At 43.4% G+C, this 20,855-nt stretch overlaps 1 protein-coding gene across 3 annotated transcripts in view; it reads left to right on the top strand.

Moving 5' to 3' along the window:
- The window catches only part of NDEL1 (nudE neurodevelopment protein 1 like 1), a 73,225-nt gene that overhangs the window by 27,296 nt on the left and 25,074 nt on the right, over positions 1–20,855 (top strand). For 2 of the 3 annotated variants that reach the window (XM_079906027.1, XM_079906026.1), the window contains exons 4-7: positions 14,210–14,307; positions 15,692–15,845; positions 16,759–16,907; positions 18,859–18,995. In XM_079906027.1, coding sequence (XP_079762153.1) covers positions 14,210–14,307; positions 15,692–15,845; positions 16,759–16,907; positions 18,859–18,995 — 538 coding nt within the window. Of the gene's footprint in view, positions 1–6,602; positions 6,774–14,209; positions 14,308–15,691; positions 15,846–16,758; positions 16,908–18,858; positions 18,996–20,855 lie in introns of those variants that run through there. The other variant, XM_079906028.1, reaches the window with a different exon arrangement.

Raw genomic sequence — 20,855 nt, 5'->3', positions numbered from 1 at the left:
TGGCTGAAATTGCCTGGTGACAGTCAGCTCAGGTTGGTAAGAAACATTCCATTTCTTCTAAGCCCTGTCATTTCATTAGGATGGTTTGGGAGTAGGCAAAACTGCTGCCACCTCGTCTGTGCAAAGGTGAATGAGCAGATGCCGCTTTTGTCTGGGGACAGTTACACTGTTTATGTAGGTGTGATGTCAGCAGCCCTTGGGGTTGCCAGGTGTTAACCAAATTAGCAGTGTTGTGCCATCCTATTCTGTGGATGTGGCTGTCACTCTGGGGTGTGGGTAGTGACCATGAAGGGGCTGGGGTGGGGGCCAGGGCTGACAGTGAAGACCGAAGCTTGGGGGAGTGGAGGCCCTGAAGCCAGGAAGCCCACGAGGCTGCAGACAGCTCCAGAACAGGAGGAAGTCCACAGTTCAGGTAGGCTTCTGGGGAAGAAATGGGGAAGCTCCGAGAGATTCCTGGGGGCACGGCAGGATATCCGGGTCCATCGATAGGGGAAAGAGACTCTGGCAACCTCAGTTTGCCCCCCAGATGAGGACGAGGGCCCTTTCTTTCCTGCTACCAGTAACCAGGGCAGGACGCCGGCGGGAAGGCCTGTTGTTGCAGGCTTTACCTAAATTGTCCTCATTTTTCTCACCTGCAAGAGCCACTTGTCAGCGAGCTACACCTGGAGGCCCTCAGAGGGCGAAGCATCCTGCCAGGGCCAGAAGCAGGCCGCATTTTCAGACACCACAGAAAGGGAAGGAAGAGCAAGGAGATTTGGAACCTAAAACCCCTCATGACAAAGTCATCATACCCACTTCCTGCCTTTCTGTTGACTTACAGCCAACTGGAGTTTGAAATTTAGGGGACAAATTCTATGGAAGAGCTGAGGTTTGGGAGCCCGAGTTGCTTTGGGTAGTTGGTGAGCACTGTTTGCTCAAGAAGCTACCGAAGATGCGATAAAGGCAGCAAATGGAAGTTCCTTTTCCCTTCGGTACAGGGATGCCCTAGGCTGAGCTCTTGATGGCTGGCTGGGTCAAGGGTTAGGGACCCACCAGAAGTGGGCATTAAAAAAAAATTTATTTTATTGAAGTATAGTTGATTTACAGTGTTGTGTTAATTTCTACTGTACAGAAAAGTGATTCAGTTGTGTATATATACACACACACATTCTTTTTCATATTCTTCATGAAACCATATGGTTTATCACAGGATATTGAATACAGTTCCCTGTGCTATACAATAGAACCTTGTTGTTAATCCATTCTGTGTGTAATAGTTTGCATCTGCTAATGCCAAACACGCAATCCTCCCTCCCCCTTGGCAACCACAAGTCTCTTCTGTGTTTCTGTTTCATAGATAAGTTCATTTGTGTCATATTTTAGATTCCACATATAAGTGATATCATATGATATTTGTCTTTCTCTTTCTGACTTACTTCACTTAGTATGACAACGTCTAGGTCCATCCATGTTGCTGCAAATGGCATTATTTCCTTCTTTTTATGGCTGAGTAATATTCCATTGTATATGTATAGATTATATATACTTCATCTTCTTTATCCTTTCATCTGCTGATGGACATTTAGGTTTCCATGTCTTGGCTAGTGTGAGTAGTGCTGCTATGAACACAGGGGCGCACAGGAGTGGACATTTTTGAATCAGCCATGACCCGGTTATCATTCCTTATCTTGGAAGGGGAAATTTACCATCTGGTTGAAGGCTCTGGCATTCTGTAGACCACCTAGCAAGTCATTCATTCAACCAATACTTACTGAGTGGCCACTCTCTGCCAGGCACTATGATGGAAAGTAAGATAAACTTCTCTATTTAAGGCACCTGCACATATTTGTACGTTCTTAATTTCACATCTCTGTTGCCCTTTATTTTAAGGGCCTTGACAGTTTTACATAGAAGAATCCCCTGACCATTAAGCCCTATTTTCCCTCAGGCAGCAGCCCCTGCCACACCTTATCCTCTTATCCTAGTGTGTTTCTTTATAGTACTTGTCATGACCTGACAGAAATAAATTTGTCTATTTGCTTACTGTCTTCTCCATTAGAATATGAGCTCCATGGGGGTGGGGTGTGCTTTTTATACTTATATGGTTGAAGCCCCAGGGCCTAGAACAGAACAAGCACTATAAACCCATAGCTGATGAGTGAAAGACTTTATCAAATCACTTCTCACCTCAAGGTCCAAGTGTATAGTTTTTTTAAATTAAAAAAAAGCCTAGTAGTTATTGTAAATTACAAAAGCAAAAGATGTTGCTTTGGAGATTGTGGATGCTATAGACTGAGTTTTTTTAGTATTTATTTATTTATTTATTTATGCCTGCATTGGGTTTTTGTTGCTGTGCACAGGCTTTCTCTAGTTGCGGCAAGAAGGGGCTACTCTTCGTTGCGGTGTGTGGGCTTCTCATTGCAGTGGCTTCTCTTGTTGCGGAGCATGGGCTCTAGGCGCGTGGGCTTCAGTAGTTGTGGCATGCGAGCTCAGTAGTTGTGGTGTACAGGCTTAGTTGCTCCGTGGCCTGTGGGATCTTCCCGGACCAGGGCTCCAACCCATGTCCCCTGCGATGGCAGGCGGATTCTTAACCACTTTGCCACCAGGGAAGTCCCTATAGACTGAGTTTTAAGTTTGGGGCTAGAGAAAAGTCATAATTGCTCATGATATAAATCCCAGTTCCTTTGTAACCTAGCATCACCTAAGTTCAGCCTTTCAGACCAGTGAAAATCTCTCTATATGGTAATTTTTCTCAGAATGTGGGGCATTTTCCAGAAAGTGCTGTCAGTCTTGCATTTGGAGTTATTGCCACCAAACCATTGATTCATTTGCTCACCTGCTGCACTGTGTGGCTTGCAGGATCTTAGTTCCCCAATCAGGGATCGAACCCAGGCTCTGGCAGTGAAAGCGCCGAGTCCTAACCATTGCACTGCCAGGGAATTCCCTCTGTGACTTTCACTGAAGTATGTTAAATGAGTGTTTGCCAAGTGCCTGTTGCTGGCAGATACTAGGACAATCAACATTATTCCTGTGCTCAGTGAGCTTTGGTTCCTTGGGGGAGGTCAGACACCTCCATGACCAAAAGGCCGTGTTCAGTAAGTCTTCTGTGAACTATGCAGGGTTCTACATAGTTCCTTCCTCCTGAGAGGCTTTAGGTATCAGGGAAGGCTTCCTGGAAGAGGTAGCAATGAGTGAGACTTCAAAAGGCAGAGAAGAATGCAGGCTGGCCCTAGGGAGCAGCTGTAGCACATCGGGCAGTGGAAGTCAATAAAAGGCCCAGAGAGGAAGGGAATTGTCCATTTGGGGTACACAGTGGAGGGTCTGATTAGACCCAGCTAGGTAAACTGCAGGACGGAGACAGGAGAAGTGGGTTGGAGTTGCTTTGGGAGGCCCTTGAAGGCCAGACTTCGTAGTGTGTATTTTATCACAAAAGCAGTAGGACGCCAAAACAAGTTTTGTTGCCCTTGATGCTCTGTACACAGTGGGATTTTAGAAAGGTTATTCTGATGGCGGTGTGCACTGCAGGGCTGGAACAAGAAATTTGAGGGAGAGAAGTTCAGGATGAGGGAGAGAAGATCAGGAAGGGATACTTTGGACTGGGGAGATTCAGGGGCAGAAGACTGGAAATGTATTTGAGAGTTTATGAAGGGAAAGTCTTTCAGATTACATTTCACGTGAGTGAAGTGAAAGCTGGGGAAGGGGATGATGAAGGGTGAGTTGACGAGGCTTTTGTGCCTTCCTGACTAGGGGAGTAATGACACCATTGGCAGAAACGTGAAACCCTTTCTGGAAATTTCAGCTGTGGCAAATGGAGAATCTCTTTGAGGTTTAGACACAAAGAGCTGGAGGTGGTGATGGGAATCTCGTGGATGTATCCAGCAGGCCATCAGTAACTAGCGGGCCTCTGGGAGTCCCTTGCCCAGCTTGATTGATGCCCCTATAGCTTAGCAGAAAACAGTTGGCCAAAGAGATATGGAGATCAGACTGAATCAAACCTTTGAGGTGTCTGCTCCCCTGATTCACTAGCTTCTTCACATGCCCCATCTCAGAGTTTTCACGGCAGGCCTGTGTGCACCGCATCCCCTTTTGTGAGTGTGTGAAGTGGCTGGAGTCCACATTCTCATTGGCTGGAGTCTGTGTTAGTGTCCAGACCTCTCCTAAGGCAGCTGGTCAACCCCTCCTCTTCCAGCGTTGGAACCTGGCCTCTGTTTCCCGGGTCTCAGAGTTTGTGGTAGGGAAGATGGGATGCTCTCAGGGACTGTGATGTTTGACCACCTTGGCTTGATCCAAGAAACACCTTGGATTGGGACCCATGCCTCAGCAAACCCCTTCCTAATGGTTTATGAAGGCAGAGGGTGGGGCAACCTTCACTCACCTTTCTACCTTCACAAAGCTGATTGTAACTTCTGTTCCCCTTAGAGGCTGCCTTCCATCTTTACCTCCACTTTATTTCTCTGGGATGGACAAACTGGAAGCAAGGAGTGGGAGAAACTTTGGAGAAAACTCAACCAACACAGAGGAGGGAGATCAGTACAGGGCTTTGATACCTCTGAGAGCCCTGCCAAGCAAAGGCCATTCATTAAGATGGGGCCAACACACCAGTCCTGACAAATACCAGCTCTGGTCCAGGCTGGGTGGGAGGGGTGGTGGCCTGGAAGATGATGCCCACATTTTCTGCAGGGCCTGGCCTGCCATTAGGTGACTCAGTGTGTTTCCCAGGACTTGGCAGGGACCAGAGCTGCAGCCTTTATTTGCTCTTGGGGTGGGACTGTTCCTTCTTGGCACCAGATGTACAGGAAGGCCTCCCTGCTCATCACCTCTGGGGCTCTGCTTTCCTGGCTGAAGCTGTGCCCTGATGGATGAGGTCACAGGCTTCCATGATGTCCCAGGTCACTGGGCTTGCACTAAGACCTGCTTGGGTTTAAACCTCAGCTCCCCGAGCCTCAGTTTTCCAGTATATAAAATGCATGTAATAATTTTAGCCTCCCAAGCTGCTTGTGAGGAAATGTATGTAAAGCTCTTAGCACAGGGCTCTAGCCCAATAAGTAGTCGTTATTAATAAGTGGCCTCTGACGTTGCGGAGCACAGGCTCTGGACGCGCAGGCTCAGCGGCCATGGCTCACGGGCCCAGCCGCTCCGTGGCATGTGGGATCTTCCCGGACCGGGGCCCGAACCCGTGTCCCCTGCATCGGCAGGCGGACTCTCGACCACTGCGCCACCAGGGAAGCCCATCCCCTTTCTTGAGTGGCAGTAGAGTAGTGGTTAATAGTGTGGTTTCTTGAGCTAGATAATCCAGACTAGGTGGGTTTGAACCTTGAGTCCTCTTTTTTCTAGTTAAGTGACCTTGGGCAACCTCATCTTACTGGGTCTTGGTCTCCTCTTTGGTAGACTGGGAATAATAACAGCACCTATCTCATGGGGTCATTGTGAGAATTAAATTATGCAAACCAAGCACTTAGCACAATTGCCAGTACATACAACAAAAGTGAACTACTCATTATTATTATTATCATGATCTTTTCAGAGTCTAGTTCGAGGTGCCATCCTTCCCACAATCCCATTAATTGCTTCTTAGATTTTCATTGATTTGGACACCTCTTAGAATCTATCTTGCACTGCTCCTGTTTATGTCCATGCCCTCAAAAATATAACTGGACCTCCCAGGCTCACCTTGTTCTCACCTTGAGACCTTACACATCACTGTGTCCTCACAAACCCAATCCCAAGAGCACTGACATCAGAGAGAATTATGTTATACATTACACAGCAAAAGTTCCGAAAATTGTTTTAAAAACAGCTCTATTTCTTCAAGTTTTCACTCCCTAAGCAGTTGCCCATCCTCCTCTATCTCAGCCAGTTCACCCCGCCCCCCCTTCTCCAAGTCTTCTGGAGGGGAATATGTATAAATAAAATGGATTCCATTAGTTGGGGGCCCAAGGGAATGAAAACACATACATACGCATATTTACATGAATAAATATACGCTTAGATATATAAAATATACAAGTGGAAATATTTATATTCCCTCGGTCCCCTCAACGAGTCCAATCATTCATTCAGCAAATATGTGAGTTCCCACTTTGTGTCTGGGACCAAGCTATCTGCTGGGATAAAAAAGGAATGAGGCTTCGGTTCTCATGGAACTTACATTTTTACTAGAGGAAGACAAGAAGTAGTATAAAATTTCAGCTAGTGGGAATACCGTAGAAACAACAGAGGTGTTCGTGAGAGGGAGTGACGAGGGGGCTAGAATACGCCTGAATTGGGTGGTCGAGGTGGACTCGGAGGTGAAATCCGAGCCGAGGTTCTTCTTATAAACTGGAACACTGAAACAGACACTTGGAGGACTTGATGGCTGAAAACCGGGAGGCAGTTGTCATCCACGGTGATGCCACCTTCCCGAACGTAGAGCCTTTTTGGGGAACCACGAAGGTCGCAAACGATACGCAGTGGGGCCCAGAACACCGGCGCAGAAGGCCGCCGCCAGCTTGACGTCAGCGCGCCGGGCCCGGGGCGGCCCGGCCCCCCGTGACACCATTCTCGCCACAGCCCCGCCCAGGCCGCCCCCGCGCTCGCGCGCATGCTCAGAGCCCCGCCCCCGTGCGTCACAGAATGGCCTCGGATACCCAGGCAGCCTCTGACGTGTCGGGGAGGAGGCGGGCGCGGAGGTGCGCGGAGTGGAGCTCAAGGCTGCGGAGGGGAGAGGAGCTGAGCGGCTGGGCGGGCCTGGCCAGGCCAGCGGAGAGGAGACTGCGGTCGAGCGGTGGCGAATATGCGCTTTTGACATATTGGAGGTGAGCCTGTGGTGCGGGGCAGCTCCCGAGGGTGCCGCGCCGAGTCGGCGGTGCCGAGGCCTGTCCCCGGGGAGCCTGCCAGCCCGGGGGCTGTGTCCGAGGCCCCGCTGGGCCGGGCCCGGGTTCCGGGGCGACCAGTCCGGCGGTAACTGTTCCAACCGCTCTTAACTGCCCCCTCCCGCCCTGGTCCGAGGTGTGGCCCACCGGGGCGCCTGGAATGGAGCGAGCCGGGCGGTCTCCCTAGGCTGTGCCCGTGTCCGCGGGTGGGGTGAGGGATGGCGGGGACGAAGGCCGGGACGTGGCACCATGGGCCCGGGCGCTGGTGGCGCAAGGAGCGGCTCCGTTGGAGGTGGTGGCGGCAGCTTAGCCATCCTCCTCCACCGCCCCTCCCCCATCCCTTCAGCTGGCGGGGGGTGGTTCGGAGCCGGGTTGGATTTAGAACTCCCCGCGGGAGAGAAGTGAGGGGCCAGAGCGGAAGCAGCCCACCTTGGGCTCCGGTGGCATTCCCGTGACTGCCTGTCCCAAACTGCTCATCACCCCTCTTGGAGTTCAGAAGAGTGTCACCAAACGGGTTCGGGTTGCTTGTGCTGGCCTTTCTTTTTTTTTTGTTGGTAAGCAACGAAGTAATCCTTTACGTTTTGCCAAGGAACTGAGGGTTCTTTCACTCCTGATAATTTTGTTACATTTCTGTAGCGCCTTTACTCGTTTCAGAATACTCTCGCTATCTCCTTTGAACCTCATCACCTGGTTAGTGGCTGTGCCTGATTCTCTTCTCGCCATTTGACGGATGGGGAAATTGAGACCAGATGGGGTGGGGGCTTAAGTGATTTCTACTGTGGATTCTACCAGCCGGTGAGGGGCTTCGCTTGGTCCAGGATTTACATCTCCCGGCTTGGAGTTCTGGTTTCTTTTTGTGGGATTTTTATACCCTTCTCAGCTAGAAAGCAAAGTAGAAAGTTTGCCAAAAATATACCAGAAGCTAGTAGGAGATGTGTTCGAATGTTTTTGAGCAGACCTACCTAGGATAAGAACTGCTACTCATTTGTGAGAGAAATCCTACACTGGTACTTGGTCATGGTTGCTGGCTAATTATTTTGTCTGATAAATTGTGCTGCTTTTAATCCATTTATGAAACAGGGTAATGGCTTCGCTAAGTCATGAAGTTGGAGGGGGTAAAATGCAGCATTAAGTCATGTGTTGAAGAGAATAAAGGGGAACTAAAATACCTCCTCTGAATCTTTATTAAAGTTATTATTTAAAATCAGAGATCAGAAGGAACAACAACAACAAAAAACCTTTGGTTAGCCCTGGTTGAAGTTGGCTGGGTCCAGATAGCAATCTTATGAAGCAGTTGTTTTTTGTTCTGTTTTGGCTTTTTAAATTAAGTAAATTGAAATTGGATGAGGAACACTTAAGTAGAAACCTCAGTAAAAACCTAGATTGCTTTTGTGACATCTCCAAAACTTATTTTTATTCTCATTTTAAGTCATACTGGGATAAATTTGGTTACTAAAGCTTAAAATTACTTCTGACGTAAGTTTCTGAGCACTTCATAAGGTAGAAGAAGAAGTTTGATAGGACCAAAGGGGAGACCATATTTATGATTGACTTTGAAAAGGTTAAAATTCTGTATGTGTCACCTTTGGGAGTAGAAAAATTTTGGTAAAAAGGTATCTATTATCTATGTGAGTTCCAGAAGAACTCTTCCAGTCTCACTAGTCCATTCTACAACTATTAACAAGGAGACAATATCATATGAAATGGATTTTCTTAGCATTGCAGAAAGAATAGTTTCTTTGTAAATATAGCATTTGGGACAGGCAGTTTTATACCCAAATGAGTTGATTTGTCAGTTGCTAGATATCTAAAGGTCACCTACAGTATCATAATGCCCCATGTAGAAGTTGTCATACTTCTGGGGTTCACACTCCATCTGTATGGGACAAGGTATTGAGGGAAGATTTGGGTAGTGCGGAAGAGTATATAATTATCTACTTTCATTTCAGCTTCAGAAGATTGTAGATGTGTCATTAAAGCTTTTTCTTTTTTTTGGTAGCAGTATAGTTTTCTGTATTGACTTTCTGTAGTCTAATATCTCCAGTTACATAGTTTCATATAACACAGTGGACACATCCTCCTGCTGTAACTTGAAGCAAAATGAACAGATTGTCTTTATAGCCCCTGAGAAGGTAGCAAATTTTTGTTATTTGTAAAAAAAAATACAATTTCTGTAAAGGCTGAGTCTCATGAATAAAATTAGAGTGATAAAGCTGGATAATAACAATTAGGCAGTAGAAATGAGGTATGACCACAAAGAAAGAGCTTTTTGTTTATTTTTTAATCTGGTTCTTCAAGGCTATTCCAGAAGAGGTTTTAGAAATGTTTTCAGTAATGGTGGTATCACTGAAATATGCACATAGCTTCCAGAAGTGATTAATTTTAAGGAATCATTTGTATGTTCTAAATTCTGAAGTACATTTATTTTGTGGTTATACTTCAAAGGTCTGCAACTGAACGACCAGTTTTTAAAAATAATTTAACGACGCAACTAAGACCCGGCGCAACCAAATAAAAAAATGAAATTTATGCTGCGTTTACTGTGCCAGACTCCGTACTAAGTACTTTCAAATGTTAACACACTTAATCTTCATAACAACCCTATTTTAATTATTATCTCCATTTTACAGGTGAGGAAGTGGGTCACTGAGTGGTTAAATAACTTGCCCAAGGTCAACTAGTGAGTAGAGGACTCTGATTCCAACCTGGGCAGTTTGGCTCCAGGGTCAGGGCTCTTAACTGCTATGCTGTGCTGCTCCTACCACTTGTTACCCTCTTAAGTGTTTTTAATTGGTTTGTTTGGAAAAGCTGATGGTCATTTTAGTAAAAGGCTTCTGGCATAGATTACTGTTTGAGGGACCAATAAGTGACTTGTAAAAGTAGCCTGTTAATTAGAAAAATTGTAGTCTACGTTCAACTCACATGAGATTCAGTGAGAAAACAGAAGCGAGTGTGAAATAAAAACACATATTAAAATAATTTGGCTAGAATTATTTGATGCTGAGCTAAGTAGTTGGACAAGGAAAATACAAGAAATAGAACTAGATTCTCAAGAAGTTTCACACGAAAGGCTATTTAAAACCTGAGTCGCCAGGGGACACTGATGGAAAAATTGGTAGTTGTATTAAGAATACGGCCCTATTCAAGAACCAAAAAACAGGGACAAATGGACACTTTATAGTATACCCAGAGGTGTAAACAGTGAGATTCCTCAGGGAACACTACTTAGCTAAGCACTCTTCAAAGTAATAACAGCTGTAGGTCCTCTGATACTGTATAAATGGGTCAACAGCAACAATGAAAAACAGCCTCACACAGAAAAGTTTCAAACTGGGCATGTGAACGATAACATTTCTAGATAAAAACAACCCTAACCCTATTTGTAGAAGGGTTGGCTCCACATTCAAATACATTCAAGTAAATGTTAGATGCCAAGGGAGGCATCTAGTAGTCATTATGAACTTCTATAAGGACTTTGGCCCATGGACCAATCGCCAGAATCATCAAATACTGCACAGTAACAGGAGTACTGGAAACTGTAAAAGTATCCTACCTGCGAATAGAATGTTGACATGCTGAAGTAGCATCAGTCACTGAACTCCAGAAAGGCATGTTTGTAATCTAGAGAAGTTCCAAAGCAAGACAACAAAAATATTTAAGCAGCTCCCTATTCTGTGGTGTGGAGCCTATGCTGAGCTTTATAAGTGACTGTGAATGTGGCTTGGCCTGCCTCAGACTGATAATTTTGTCTAGCCGAGAATGATAGGTTTTATAATCTTGATTTAATACATGGTGGTGTGTTGTGAGGTAGAAATAAACTGCCCACACATCTTTTGACTTACACCATTTCTGAAATGGGAATTTCGATATTAATAAAGGAAAGCAGTACTTTGAAAGCAAAGAAGGAATAATATGAAAAAAAAAGATTATAAGTCAGATTCAAATATTAGACTTCTACGGCGTTCCATGTTCCTGGTGAGGCAGAAGGGATTTATAAGACACAGGTCCTGCCCTTGGAAACTACCTGGAGAGACACAACCTTTCATCGCTCTTCAAATATTGCTCTTTTTTTTTTTTTTTCCGGTATGCGAGCCTCTCACTGTTGTGGCCTCTCCTGTTGCGGAGCACAGGCTCTGGATGCGCAGGCTCAGCGGCCATGGCTCACGGGCCCAGCCGCTCCGCGGCATGTGGGGTCTTCCCGGACCAGAGCACGAACCCACGTCCCCTGCATCGGCAGGCGGACTCTCAACCACTGCGCCACCAGGGTAGCCCCAAATATTTCTTGTTTAAAATAAAGTAGCAGCAGAACTTTGCTTCTTGTGTCCCTTAGATCTTCATAACATTTTGCAATACCATAATTTATTGATTGTGTATGAGAAACTGAATATTTGAGCTGCACATTGATACATGGTTGCCAGTGTTCCAGTGGCGGATGTGTCTCTCCAGATTTGAGGACCAGCACCCAGGAGCTTCTTTACGGCTGGATTCATAGATTTCAAATGTAATTAACTTTTTTTTTTTTTCTTTGCATTTTGGGAAAATACCTTATGTAGAGCATTCAAGGGACACAATGATTGTTGCCTCACCCTGAGGCGCTTCTCTCATGTGTCCTGTAATTATATCTTCAGCTGGGTTGTCAAGGAGACTTAGGCAATGAGTCGGAGGGGTTTTTGATGCCATGTGGTGATGCCCTTAACTGCTCTGGATACTCTTCTGAGATACAAATAAACCTCTTGCTACTGGATTAGCCTCATCTTCATTCACACCTTACTACAAATTAAATTACAGTTACAAATAAGATTATCCCTACATCTGGGGAAATTGAATAGGAATTGGGAACTTTGATGAAGAGTTAGGATTATAGAATTAATCAGTATTATTTACTAACCAGTATACATATTTGAAGAAACAAGTCAGCTAGTATAGTCCAAACCCTTATTAGATGAAAAAACTGAGACTTTAAGAGATTAAGCAGATTGCTTAATTGCCATTAAGGAATTTAATGGCAGAGTGGAAACCCTAGAACCCAGTCTCAGCAGGACTCCTAACTGTGGGTTTTACATTTTAGTATGCTGTCATGCTATAACGGTATCTTCAAGAGTAGAAAAACAGACAAAAGTGTGCCAGTGTAGGGGTAATAAGATTAGAGGAGGGTGCATTTGGTGTACTGAATGTTTATCCAGCACTTAACAATGTCTGACACATTGTAGGTGCTCAGTAAACGTCTGTAAGCACTATGTACTTTCTCTGAGCAAAGTGCTGTGCCAGGAAGAGATGCCACGTATGTCAAGGACCATCTCTTTTCAGAGAACTCTTAGGCTGATTGGTAATTTAAGGTAATTAGAAGATTGACTAATATGCCAAAAGTAATAATAGACGATGTGGTCAGAAAAGACTTGACTAAAACCGTAAGAAGTCACAGTAGGCCGCAAAAGCATCACACTAAATGTATATATTGATAGTTACATTTTATTCAACTAGAAGCCATTCTTGTGTCTCTTTGGTATACCTACCCTCAAGTTGAATTTGTACTGTATTTGTTCTTGTCCATGTCTTTTCCAAACATTCGTGAGTAGTGAGTCCTGCTGGATGAATTCCGTATTCTCTACAACTTCAAGTTTTAATTTACTTTTAAAATTTATTTTTGGCTGCTTTGGGTCTTCATTGCCGTGTGCGGGCTTTCTCTAGTTGTGGCGAAAGGGGGCTACTCCTCGACGCGGTGAGATGGCTTCTCTTGTTGCAGAGCACGGGCTCTAGGCGTGTGGGCTTCAGTAGTTGTGGCACGGGCTCAGTAGTTGTGGCGCACGGGCTCTAGAGCGCAGGCTCAGTAGTTGTGGCACATGGGATTCGTTGCTCCGCGGCATGTGGGATCGGACCAGGGCTCGAACCCGTGTCCCCTGCATTGGCAGGCGGATTCTTAACCACTGCACCACCAGAGAAGTCCCTATTAATTTACTTTTAAAGCTGGCCTTGAATTCTTGCTACCCAGTATGGATTAGGTTGAATCAATTTTGGTTTAATTTAATAAATATTATTGAATATCTGCTATTGTGCAGGCAATGTGCTGGGGTTGAAATCAGTAAGAATAATACACAGCCTAGTAGGGGGAGGTGTAAGCAAATGCATTATTATGTGGTAAATATATGCATGAAAGCATATTCATGGGGGCCAAGAGTTTGGGAGATTTTAGTGCTGTCTGGGTGAGGACAGGAAAAGGTGACAGCTAGGTTTTAAAGGATAAATAGGAGCTTTCTAAATGCACAAGGAAGGAGAGCTATTCCAGGGAGGGAAAATATCCAGACCTGAAGCAGAATGGTGCATTAGGACACTTTTGAACAGTATTGCTGGAATATAACGTAGGATGCTTGGGGAGAGGGTTGTAGGAGGTAAGACTGAAACACTTAGGTGTGAATCTAGGACAAGCCCAACGTCTTTGGTATTCCATTGGGCCTGACAGTCAGTTGGGAATTTTAGGTAGCCAGTCTAAATGCAAGGTTAACTAAATATATATATACATATATATATATATATATATATGTATATATATATATTTTTATGGTACGCGGGCCTCTCACTGTTGTGGCCTCTCCCGTTGCGGAGCACAGGCTCCGGACGCGCAGGCTCAGCGGCCATGGCTCACGGGACCAGCCGCTCCGCGGCATGTGGGATCTTCCCGGACCGGGGCACGAACCCATGTCCCCTGCATCGGCAGGCGGACTCTCAACCACTGCGCAACCAGGGAAGCCCAAAATAGATATTTTTTAACCCACACTGAAAGCCTTGGGAGAAGAACCAAGGTGAAAGAACATTGAAGTTGGAGAATTAGTGGACTTATGGAGGAAGCTTGGGACTTAAAAGATAATTAACAGGAAATTTTTAGAAATGTAATGATAGTAAATTATTGGGAATGTGGTCCCTGATCTCCTTGAAAGGCTACCTGGTATAAAATGTTTCAAGCAGGTGTTTTGAAGCAATTGTACAACAGAGAAGGGCACGCAGCAGTAGCAACTCTAACAGTAAGCTTGTTTTCTGTCACCTGATTCCCAGAAGATCAGTTCGCTGTGAACCAGCTGCAGGATGATTCTGTGGGGTCAACTCCCCAGAACCTAGTGCCGCCACCAGAAGCGCTTCTCGTGGCTTCCGTGACTTTGTTCATCTCCTCTCCTGACCCCGTCCACAATGCTGGTGGTCCCTGTGAGAGGGGCAGTGAAGTGATTTAGGTGCCTGAGCTTATTGTAATGAAGAGTTCACTGCTCTTAGAATCTTTCGTGTTTGACTCCCTCCAAAATGCTGCAGATTTAGTGTTGTCCCAGACTTTATACTTTTACTAAGATTCCTATGTTCTCTATTAATTTATTTTCGTCTTTAATATTTCACAGGCTTTCTTGATCATGGATGGTGAAGATATACCAGATTTTTCAAGTTTAAAGGAGGAAACTGCTTATTGGAAGGAACTTTCCTTGAAGTATAAACAAAGGTAATGTTGAAAAGCATCCTAAAAATAGGAGAGGGCTTTGGAATACATAATCTCTAGTTTGTGCCTTTTTTTTTTTTTTAGCAAAGCTAAATTTAGAGTTTCTGATATAGGATTGGGATTCTAGAAATAGTCATAGCATTGCTTGTATTTAAATAATATAAAAATGACATAAATCCTTATATTACTCGAATTATTAAAATAGTAAGAAAACTGTCATTTGTGATTTCTCCTGGTAGTTTACCTCCTTTTATAAAGCTTATTACTGCTCTTGGCCATCTTTGGCCTGCTCGGTGTACAGATTCTGCCTCATCATTTTGGTCTTTTGGAGATTCTGATAAGCTCTCTAGGGCTTCATAGGGTAGACTTTCTTCAGGCAGGTGTTATCAGTGTCTGGAGCCAGCAAAGCTTTGAGGGAGGGGCAAGAGCTTCAGGGGTATATGGAGCCTTTTATAAAATCTTAATCATTTCAATTAGTTGGGAAAACTTGTAGATAACCTTTTAAGTACCAAAACTTATCTTAAATTTCTTTTTAAAATGAAATCTTTCTAAAATATATATACATCTTCCAACTTTGGTTAACAGTTTAGTAAGACTTATCAGACCTTTTTTTTTTTTTGGGCTGCATTGGGTCTTCATTGCTGTGCACGGGCTTCTCATTGCGGTGGCTTGTCTTGTTGCGGAGCACAGGTTCTAGGCTCGCTGTCTTCCGTAGTTGTGGCTCGTGGGCTCTAGAGTGCAGGCTCAGTAGTTGTGGCACGTGGGCTTATTTGCTCCGCGGCATGTGGGATCTTCCCAGACCAGGGCTTGAACCCTTGTCCCCTGCATTGGCAGGCGGATTCTTAATCACTGCGCCACCAGGGAAGCCCTGTCAAACCTTTTATTGCTATTTCGCTGTTGTTGCTGAAGCCAGTTACTGTACTGTGCTAGTGGATATGGAAAGTGTGCGTCTATGGCAGGGGTTCTTAGTCTTTTTGTGCCATAGGTGCCTTCATAGGCTGGGGAAAGCCTATGGACCCCTTCTCAGAATAACATTTTTAAACGCATAAAATTGAATAATAGAATTACAGAGGAAACCAATTACATTGAAAAAACAAATCTAAATGTTAAACTAATTTGTGGATAGTAATATGTGCTTCTTTATCAATATGTTAAATAAGAAAGGGGTGAAGTGTATAAAAAATGAATCCTTTTGAGGCTTATAATTTATTTTCATTGAATCCTGAATATAGAGTAAGAGATGCAAAATAGATGGCCTTTATTGTTTAGTGTATTTTATGGTAGCATAACGTTCAGGCAAAAATTATTGAATTGATATATAATCATCTTCAGGATGATCCTTATGCTTCCTACTATAACTGATCTTTCCCGCTTTGTTTCTGATTAGCTTCCAGGAAGCTCGGGATGAGCTAGTTGAATTCCAGGAAGGAAGCAGAGAATTAGAAGCAGAGTTGGAGGCACAGTTAGTACAGGCTGAACAAAGAAATAGAGACTTGCAAGCTGATAACCAAAGACTGAAGTATGAAGTGGAAGCATTAAAGGTAATCGTGGCAGTAAAAGCTGGTGCCTCATTTGCTGGGTTTTATTAAAATGAGAAATACATTCTTTTAGGTGGAGCTTAAGAGCAGCAGGCAACATAAAAATGTAAAAAGGCCTAAAGTGAATTTTTGACAAAAACTGTTTGCTTTCATGGAACCAAGGGAAAGGTGGTTTAGAGTTCAGGAGTTCACTTGGAAACTGTAGCTGTCAGTTTTTTAGCTGCAATGTTCCTAGCTATAATATTATGCTGTAGTTCCTATAATTTTCAAAAGCTGCCTGATTATTTGTTTTGACAGAGTACCTCATTGTGTGGCACTTTAAAATTATATTTGTATGAAATACACATTTATTTCATTATGGTTTGTAGTCCCTTTAGTTTTGGAGTTTAGTTTTTAAAAATTCCCTTCTAACAAGGAATTTTCAGGAGTGAAAGATTAACCCCTTTTTGCTGCTCTTCCTCACATGCCTAAGCCAGATGCTTGGGGTATTCCTGTGTCGGGGCAGTGGGGTAGGTTTGGGGAAGGTGAGGTATAGGGAATTTGAACTCTTGTCAGTCAACTTCTTTGTGCTTACCTGGGCTGCATTCAGCCTAAGAACCCGGAGGTTCCCCCACCAAGATTGAGGTTTTTAAGGCAACGGTTTCACTATTTTACCTCTTTTCAGAGAGATCATTATTAAATTTCTTTGAGAGGAGAACGATTGACTAATTTTATATGAGTTAAGGCACTTGGAATGAATGTGTCATTGATTTTAAATAGTGTAAAAAGGAGAGAGGGGTACCATCAACTCAGATTGTGGGTGAATCTCTTGGATTCCACCCACCCCTGTCCCACCCCTTACTTAAGTTACATCCTTTATTAAAGAAAACTATATGTTAATGACACATGGTTTCCTTCCTTATACCCACACCTTCAGGAGAAACTGGAGCATCAGTATGCACAGAGCTACAAGCAGGTCTCAGTATTAGAAGATGATCTAAGTCAGACCCGGGCCATTAAGGAGCAGCTACATAAGTACGTGAGGGAGCTGGAGCAGGCCAACGACGACCTGGAGCGGGCAAAGCGGTACGTGAGCGGTGTGCCTTCTGTTGCAATGACCGAAGTTGGCAGTCAGTGATTAGAATTTGGTTTTAGGCTCGACCTATCACCTAGATCCTAGTTCCAGAGCATTTCCTTTTGGTATTTCATGTCACCTGTAACTCGTCACATTGAAACTTACCAAAAATCCTGATCTCCCCAGATAATGCTCTTCCAGGCTTTTCTTTCTGGTTTTCCTTTTTCCTTCTTCTTTCAGGTACCATTGTTGATCCTGTTGGTTTTTCTTTAAAACATGACTCATTCATTCCTCCATCTTCCCTGTATGTTCTCAGTACTACCACACTTCTTGAAGGTCCTCACATCTTATACCTGAGTCCTGCAGTTAATTCCTAGCTGATCTGTCTTTAAATTTTCACTGCTTTTTATTCTCTTCTGTTTTAATACTGACCAATGAATTGTCTCAAAATAATGCTTTTATTATGATTTTGCAGAACAGCCTATAGTGGCTTGCCGTCACTTTGCCAAGATTGCATATATCTATAATTAGTTGTTTCTTAACCATTCCAAACTTAATTCCTATTACTTTACAATTATTGTCTGATATTCCTTTCCTTAGTATCTGAGTGACACTTAAATGCTTGGCATGATGCTAGAGTTGAGGATACAAAGATAAACTAGCCACTGCCCTTGGGCGTGACAGATAGGGACAATCCACGTGGTAAACACTGGTACAGAGGAATGTACAGACTGCTCCAGGGCATAGAGAAGGGCACAGCTAAAGTGCTCTGTGGTAACTGGGGAAGCTGAGTCTGCAAGGAGGAGTAGATGTTAACCGGTGAAGAGAGAGGTGTGAAGGCAGAGAGGCAGGAAAGTGCATGAGGTATTAATATTTCACTTTGACTGCAGTGTGTAAAGACAGTATGGCTGAACAAGATGAGACTAGAAGATGTTTGGGGCCAGGTTGTGGAGAACCTTGTGCTCAGCTATGTTTGAAAGTCATTCTGTAGGCAAAGAGGTGCTCCTTAAGATTTTTTAAACAAAAGAGTATTATCAGATTGTGATTTGGGAAGATAATACTGAGGAATTGAAAGTAGGGAGGAGGAGATGTGAAGACCATTGAGGAGTAATCCAGGTGATGGATGAAGAATTACGCCAAGGGCAGAAGGTTGGAGGAGAGCAAATGGAATTGAGAGGCGTTTTGACAGTTGACGGGAGGTGGTAAAATTGGACGTGGCATTGAGCAGCGGTCCCCAACCTTTCTGGCACCAGGGACTGGTTTCGTGGAAGGCAGTTTTTCCACAGACAGGGACGGGGGTGGGGAGGGGGTGGGGTGGAGTGGAGGGGGTTTTCAGGCGGTAATGTGAGCGATGCGGAGCGGCAGATGGAGTTTTGCTCACTCATGTCGCTCACCTCCTGCTGGGGACCCCTGGCATTGAGAGTTCTAACTTGAGGTTAGGAAATTTTATTTCTGTAGGACATAGTGGGTAGAGGGCACATAGCAGGTATCTGTGAATGTTTGCTGAATGAATAAGATGAGAAATGCGGGAAGAAGAAAAGCTTGGTAGGAAGAAAGTAAATAGAGTGGGACCTGGGACTGCGTTTTAAACTAATTCTTAGTTAATTCTTAACATACTCTAAAACTATTGAAAAGTTTTCTTCCTGAAAATATGTAAACTTCATTGACTCATGTTTAAAGTCCAATGGGGAGATATAAATTGTATGATAAGTAGGCTTCCTTTAAGACACTTGAAGGAATTTAGATGGGAATTTAAGAGAAAAGAAGACATTGAATGGCCCCAAATGGTAGTAGAGACACTAAATGCACCAGAGGTCAGAAGGGGGCGAGATCATTCTCTTTTAACTGGGCCAGGCTTTCTAGGTCAGGAAATGGCATGAGATAAACTGACAGTTTCCTTTTGTAGTAGCTATTTGCACGTTATTTATTTAATTCATGGACTCTCATTTTTTTTTTTTTTAGGGCAACAATAGTTTCGCTGGAAGACTTTGAACAAAGGCTAAATCAAGCCATTGAACGAAATGCATTTTTAGAAAGTGAACTTGATGAAAAGGAATCTTTGTTGGTCTCTGTACAGAGGTTAAAGGATGAAGCAAGAGGTAAATTATACTTAAAGAATATTTATTACCTTACTGTCCCTGAGCCAGAGTGCTAAGCTAGCTTCAGGATCAGCTTTTTAAAGCTACATGTTTATATGCTTTTGTCAAACACTATGCTAAGTACTTTGAATCTGTTTATTCAATATCTACATCCTCAACTCTAGGAGGTAGGTACTATTATCCCCATTTTATAGGTCAGAAAACTGAGGCACAGAGAGTTTGAGTTGTCAGTAGGGATTCAAACCCTGGTCTGTTTCCCAAAGCCTTAACCATTACCACTGTGCATATATACTGCTTGGTTTGTTTGGAGTTTTTCCTTTTTGCTTGTCCTAAATAATTTTGTCATGCACATATTAGCATTACATATGTGTACATATTGCTGTATATATATTATACATATAGAGAATATATACTTTCTTTTAAAATTCTCCTTCCCTCCCTCTTTTTTTCTTTCATGCATGTTAGAATGCAGAATATTGTAAAGAAGAAACTAAAAGTCTCTGTCAATCCCTTTATCTTGAGAGAACCCACTAAGAGTTTGGTGTGTTTCTTTCCACTCTTCCCTGTGACTATACATAAACATACCTGTATATTTTTTTCCTTTATATAATTGGAACCACATTATATATACATATATATTTTTTTCTATCCTCCTTTAATATAGTGAATGTAATCCATGCCATTAAAAAAAATCTTTTGAAACAGGTTTTTAAAAATGTATAATATTCTATTACATATGATTTTTTTGATGGGTCCTTTATTATTGGTGGTTAATTTTTTGCTGTAAATAGTGTCCTTGTACATAATATTGGGGAGTATCTTTGATTTTCTTAGATTCTTAGAAGTGGCAAAGGATACAAGTATCTTTAATGGTTGTAATGGATGCTGCTAAATTACTTTTTAGAAAGTTGGTAACTTTACACTCTGGCAGTGACTGAGTGTCCTTCTCACAATGTTTACTAGTATTGTGAATAATAAAAACAGATTTTCTTTCTTTCTTTTCTTTTTTTTTTTTTTTGTGGTACGGGGGTCTCTCACTGTTGTGGCCTCTTCTGTTGCGGAGCACAGGCTCCAGATGCGCAGGCTCAGCGGCCATGGCTCATGGGCCCAAGCCGCTCTGCGGCATGTGCGATCTTCCCAGACCGGGGCACGAACCCGTGTCCCCTGCATCGACAGGCGGACTCTCAACCACTGCGCCACCAGGGAAGCCCCAAAAACAGATTTTAAAATTATTTAAAAATCTATTTGAAAGTTGAAAATTGATATCACATTGTTTTTAATTTGTAGTTCTTCGGTTACTACTTGTGAGAACTTTTTGCTAATGTTTATTGGCTCTTCTAAAAATTGTTTTTTTCATGACTTTTCCTTTTTTGGGGGAGGGTTTATTCATCTGAAGAACTCATAATTTATATAATGTATAAAATATTAACTCTATCCTATTTTTAAGTTTACAATTCTGGTTAAAAAAAACCACGTAACATAAAATTTACCATCTTACCCATTTCTAAGGGTACAGTTCAGTAATGTTAAACTATGTTCACATTGTTTTGTAGATCTCTAGAACTTTTTCATGTTGCAGAATTGAAGCTCTTTGCCTATTGAACAACAAATTCCCATTTCTCCCTTCCCCAGCCCCTGGCAACTGCAGTTTTACTTTCTCTCTCTCTTTTTTTAAAAATAAATTTATGTATTTTTATTTTTGGCTGCCTTGGATCTTCGTTGCTGTGCGCGGGCTTTCTCTAGTTGCGGCGAGCAGGCGCTACTCTTCCATGTGGTGCGCGGGCTTCTCATTGCGGTGGCTTCTCGTTGTGGAGCACGGGCTCTAGGTGCGCGGGCTTCAGTAGTTGTGGCATGCAGGCT

This window comes from Stenella coeruleoalba (assembly GCF_951394435.1).
Source record: "Stenella coeruleoalba genome assembly, chromosome: 19".
In the NCBI taxonomy this organism is placed as follows: Eukaryota; Metazoa; Chordata; class Mammalia; order Artiodactyla; family Delphinidae; genus Stenella; species Stenella coeruleoalba.
This window is presented reverse-complemented; position numbering and strand designations above follow the sequence as displayed.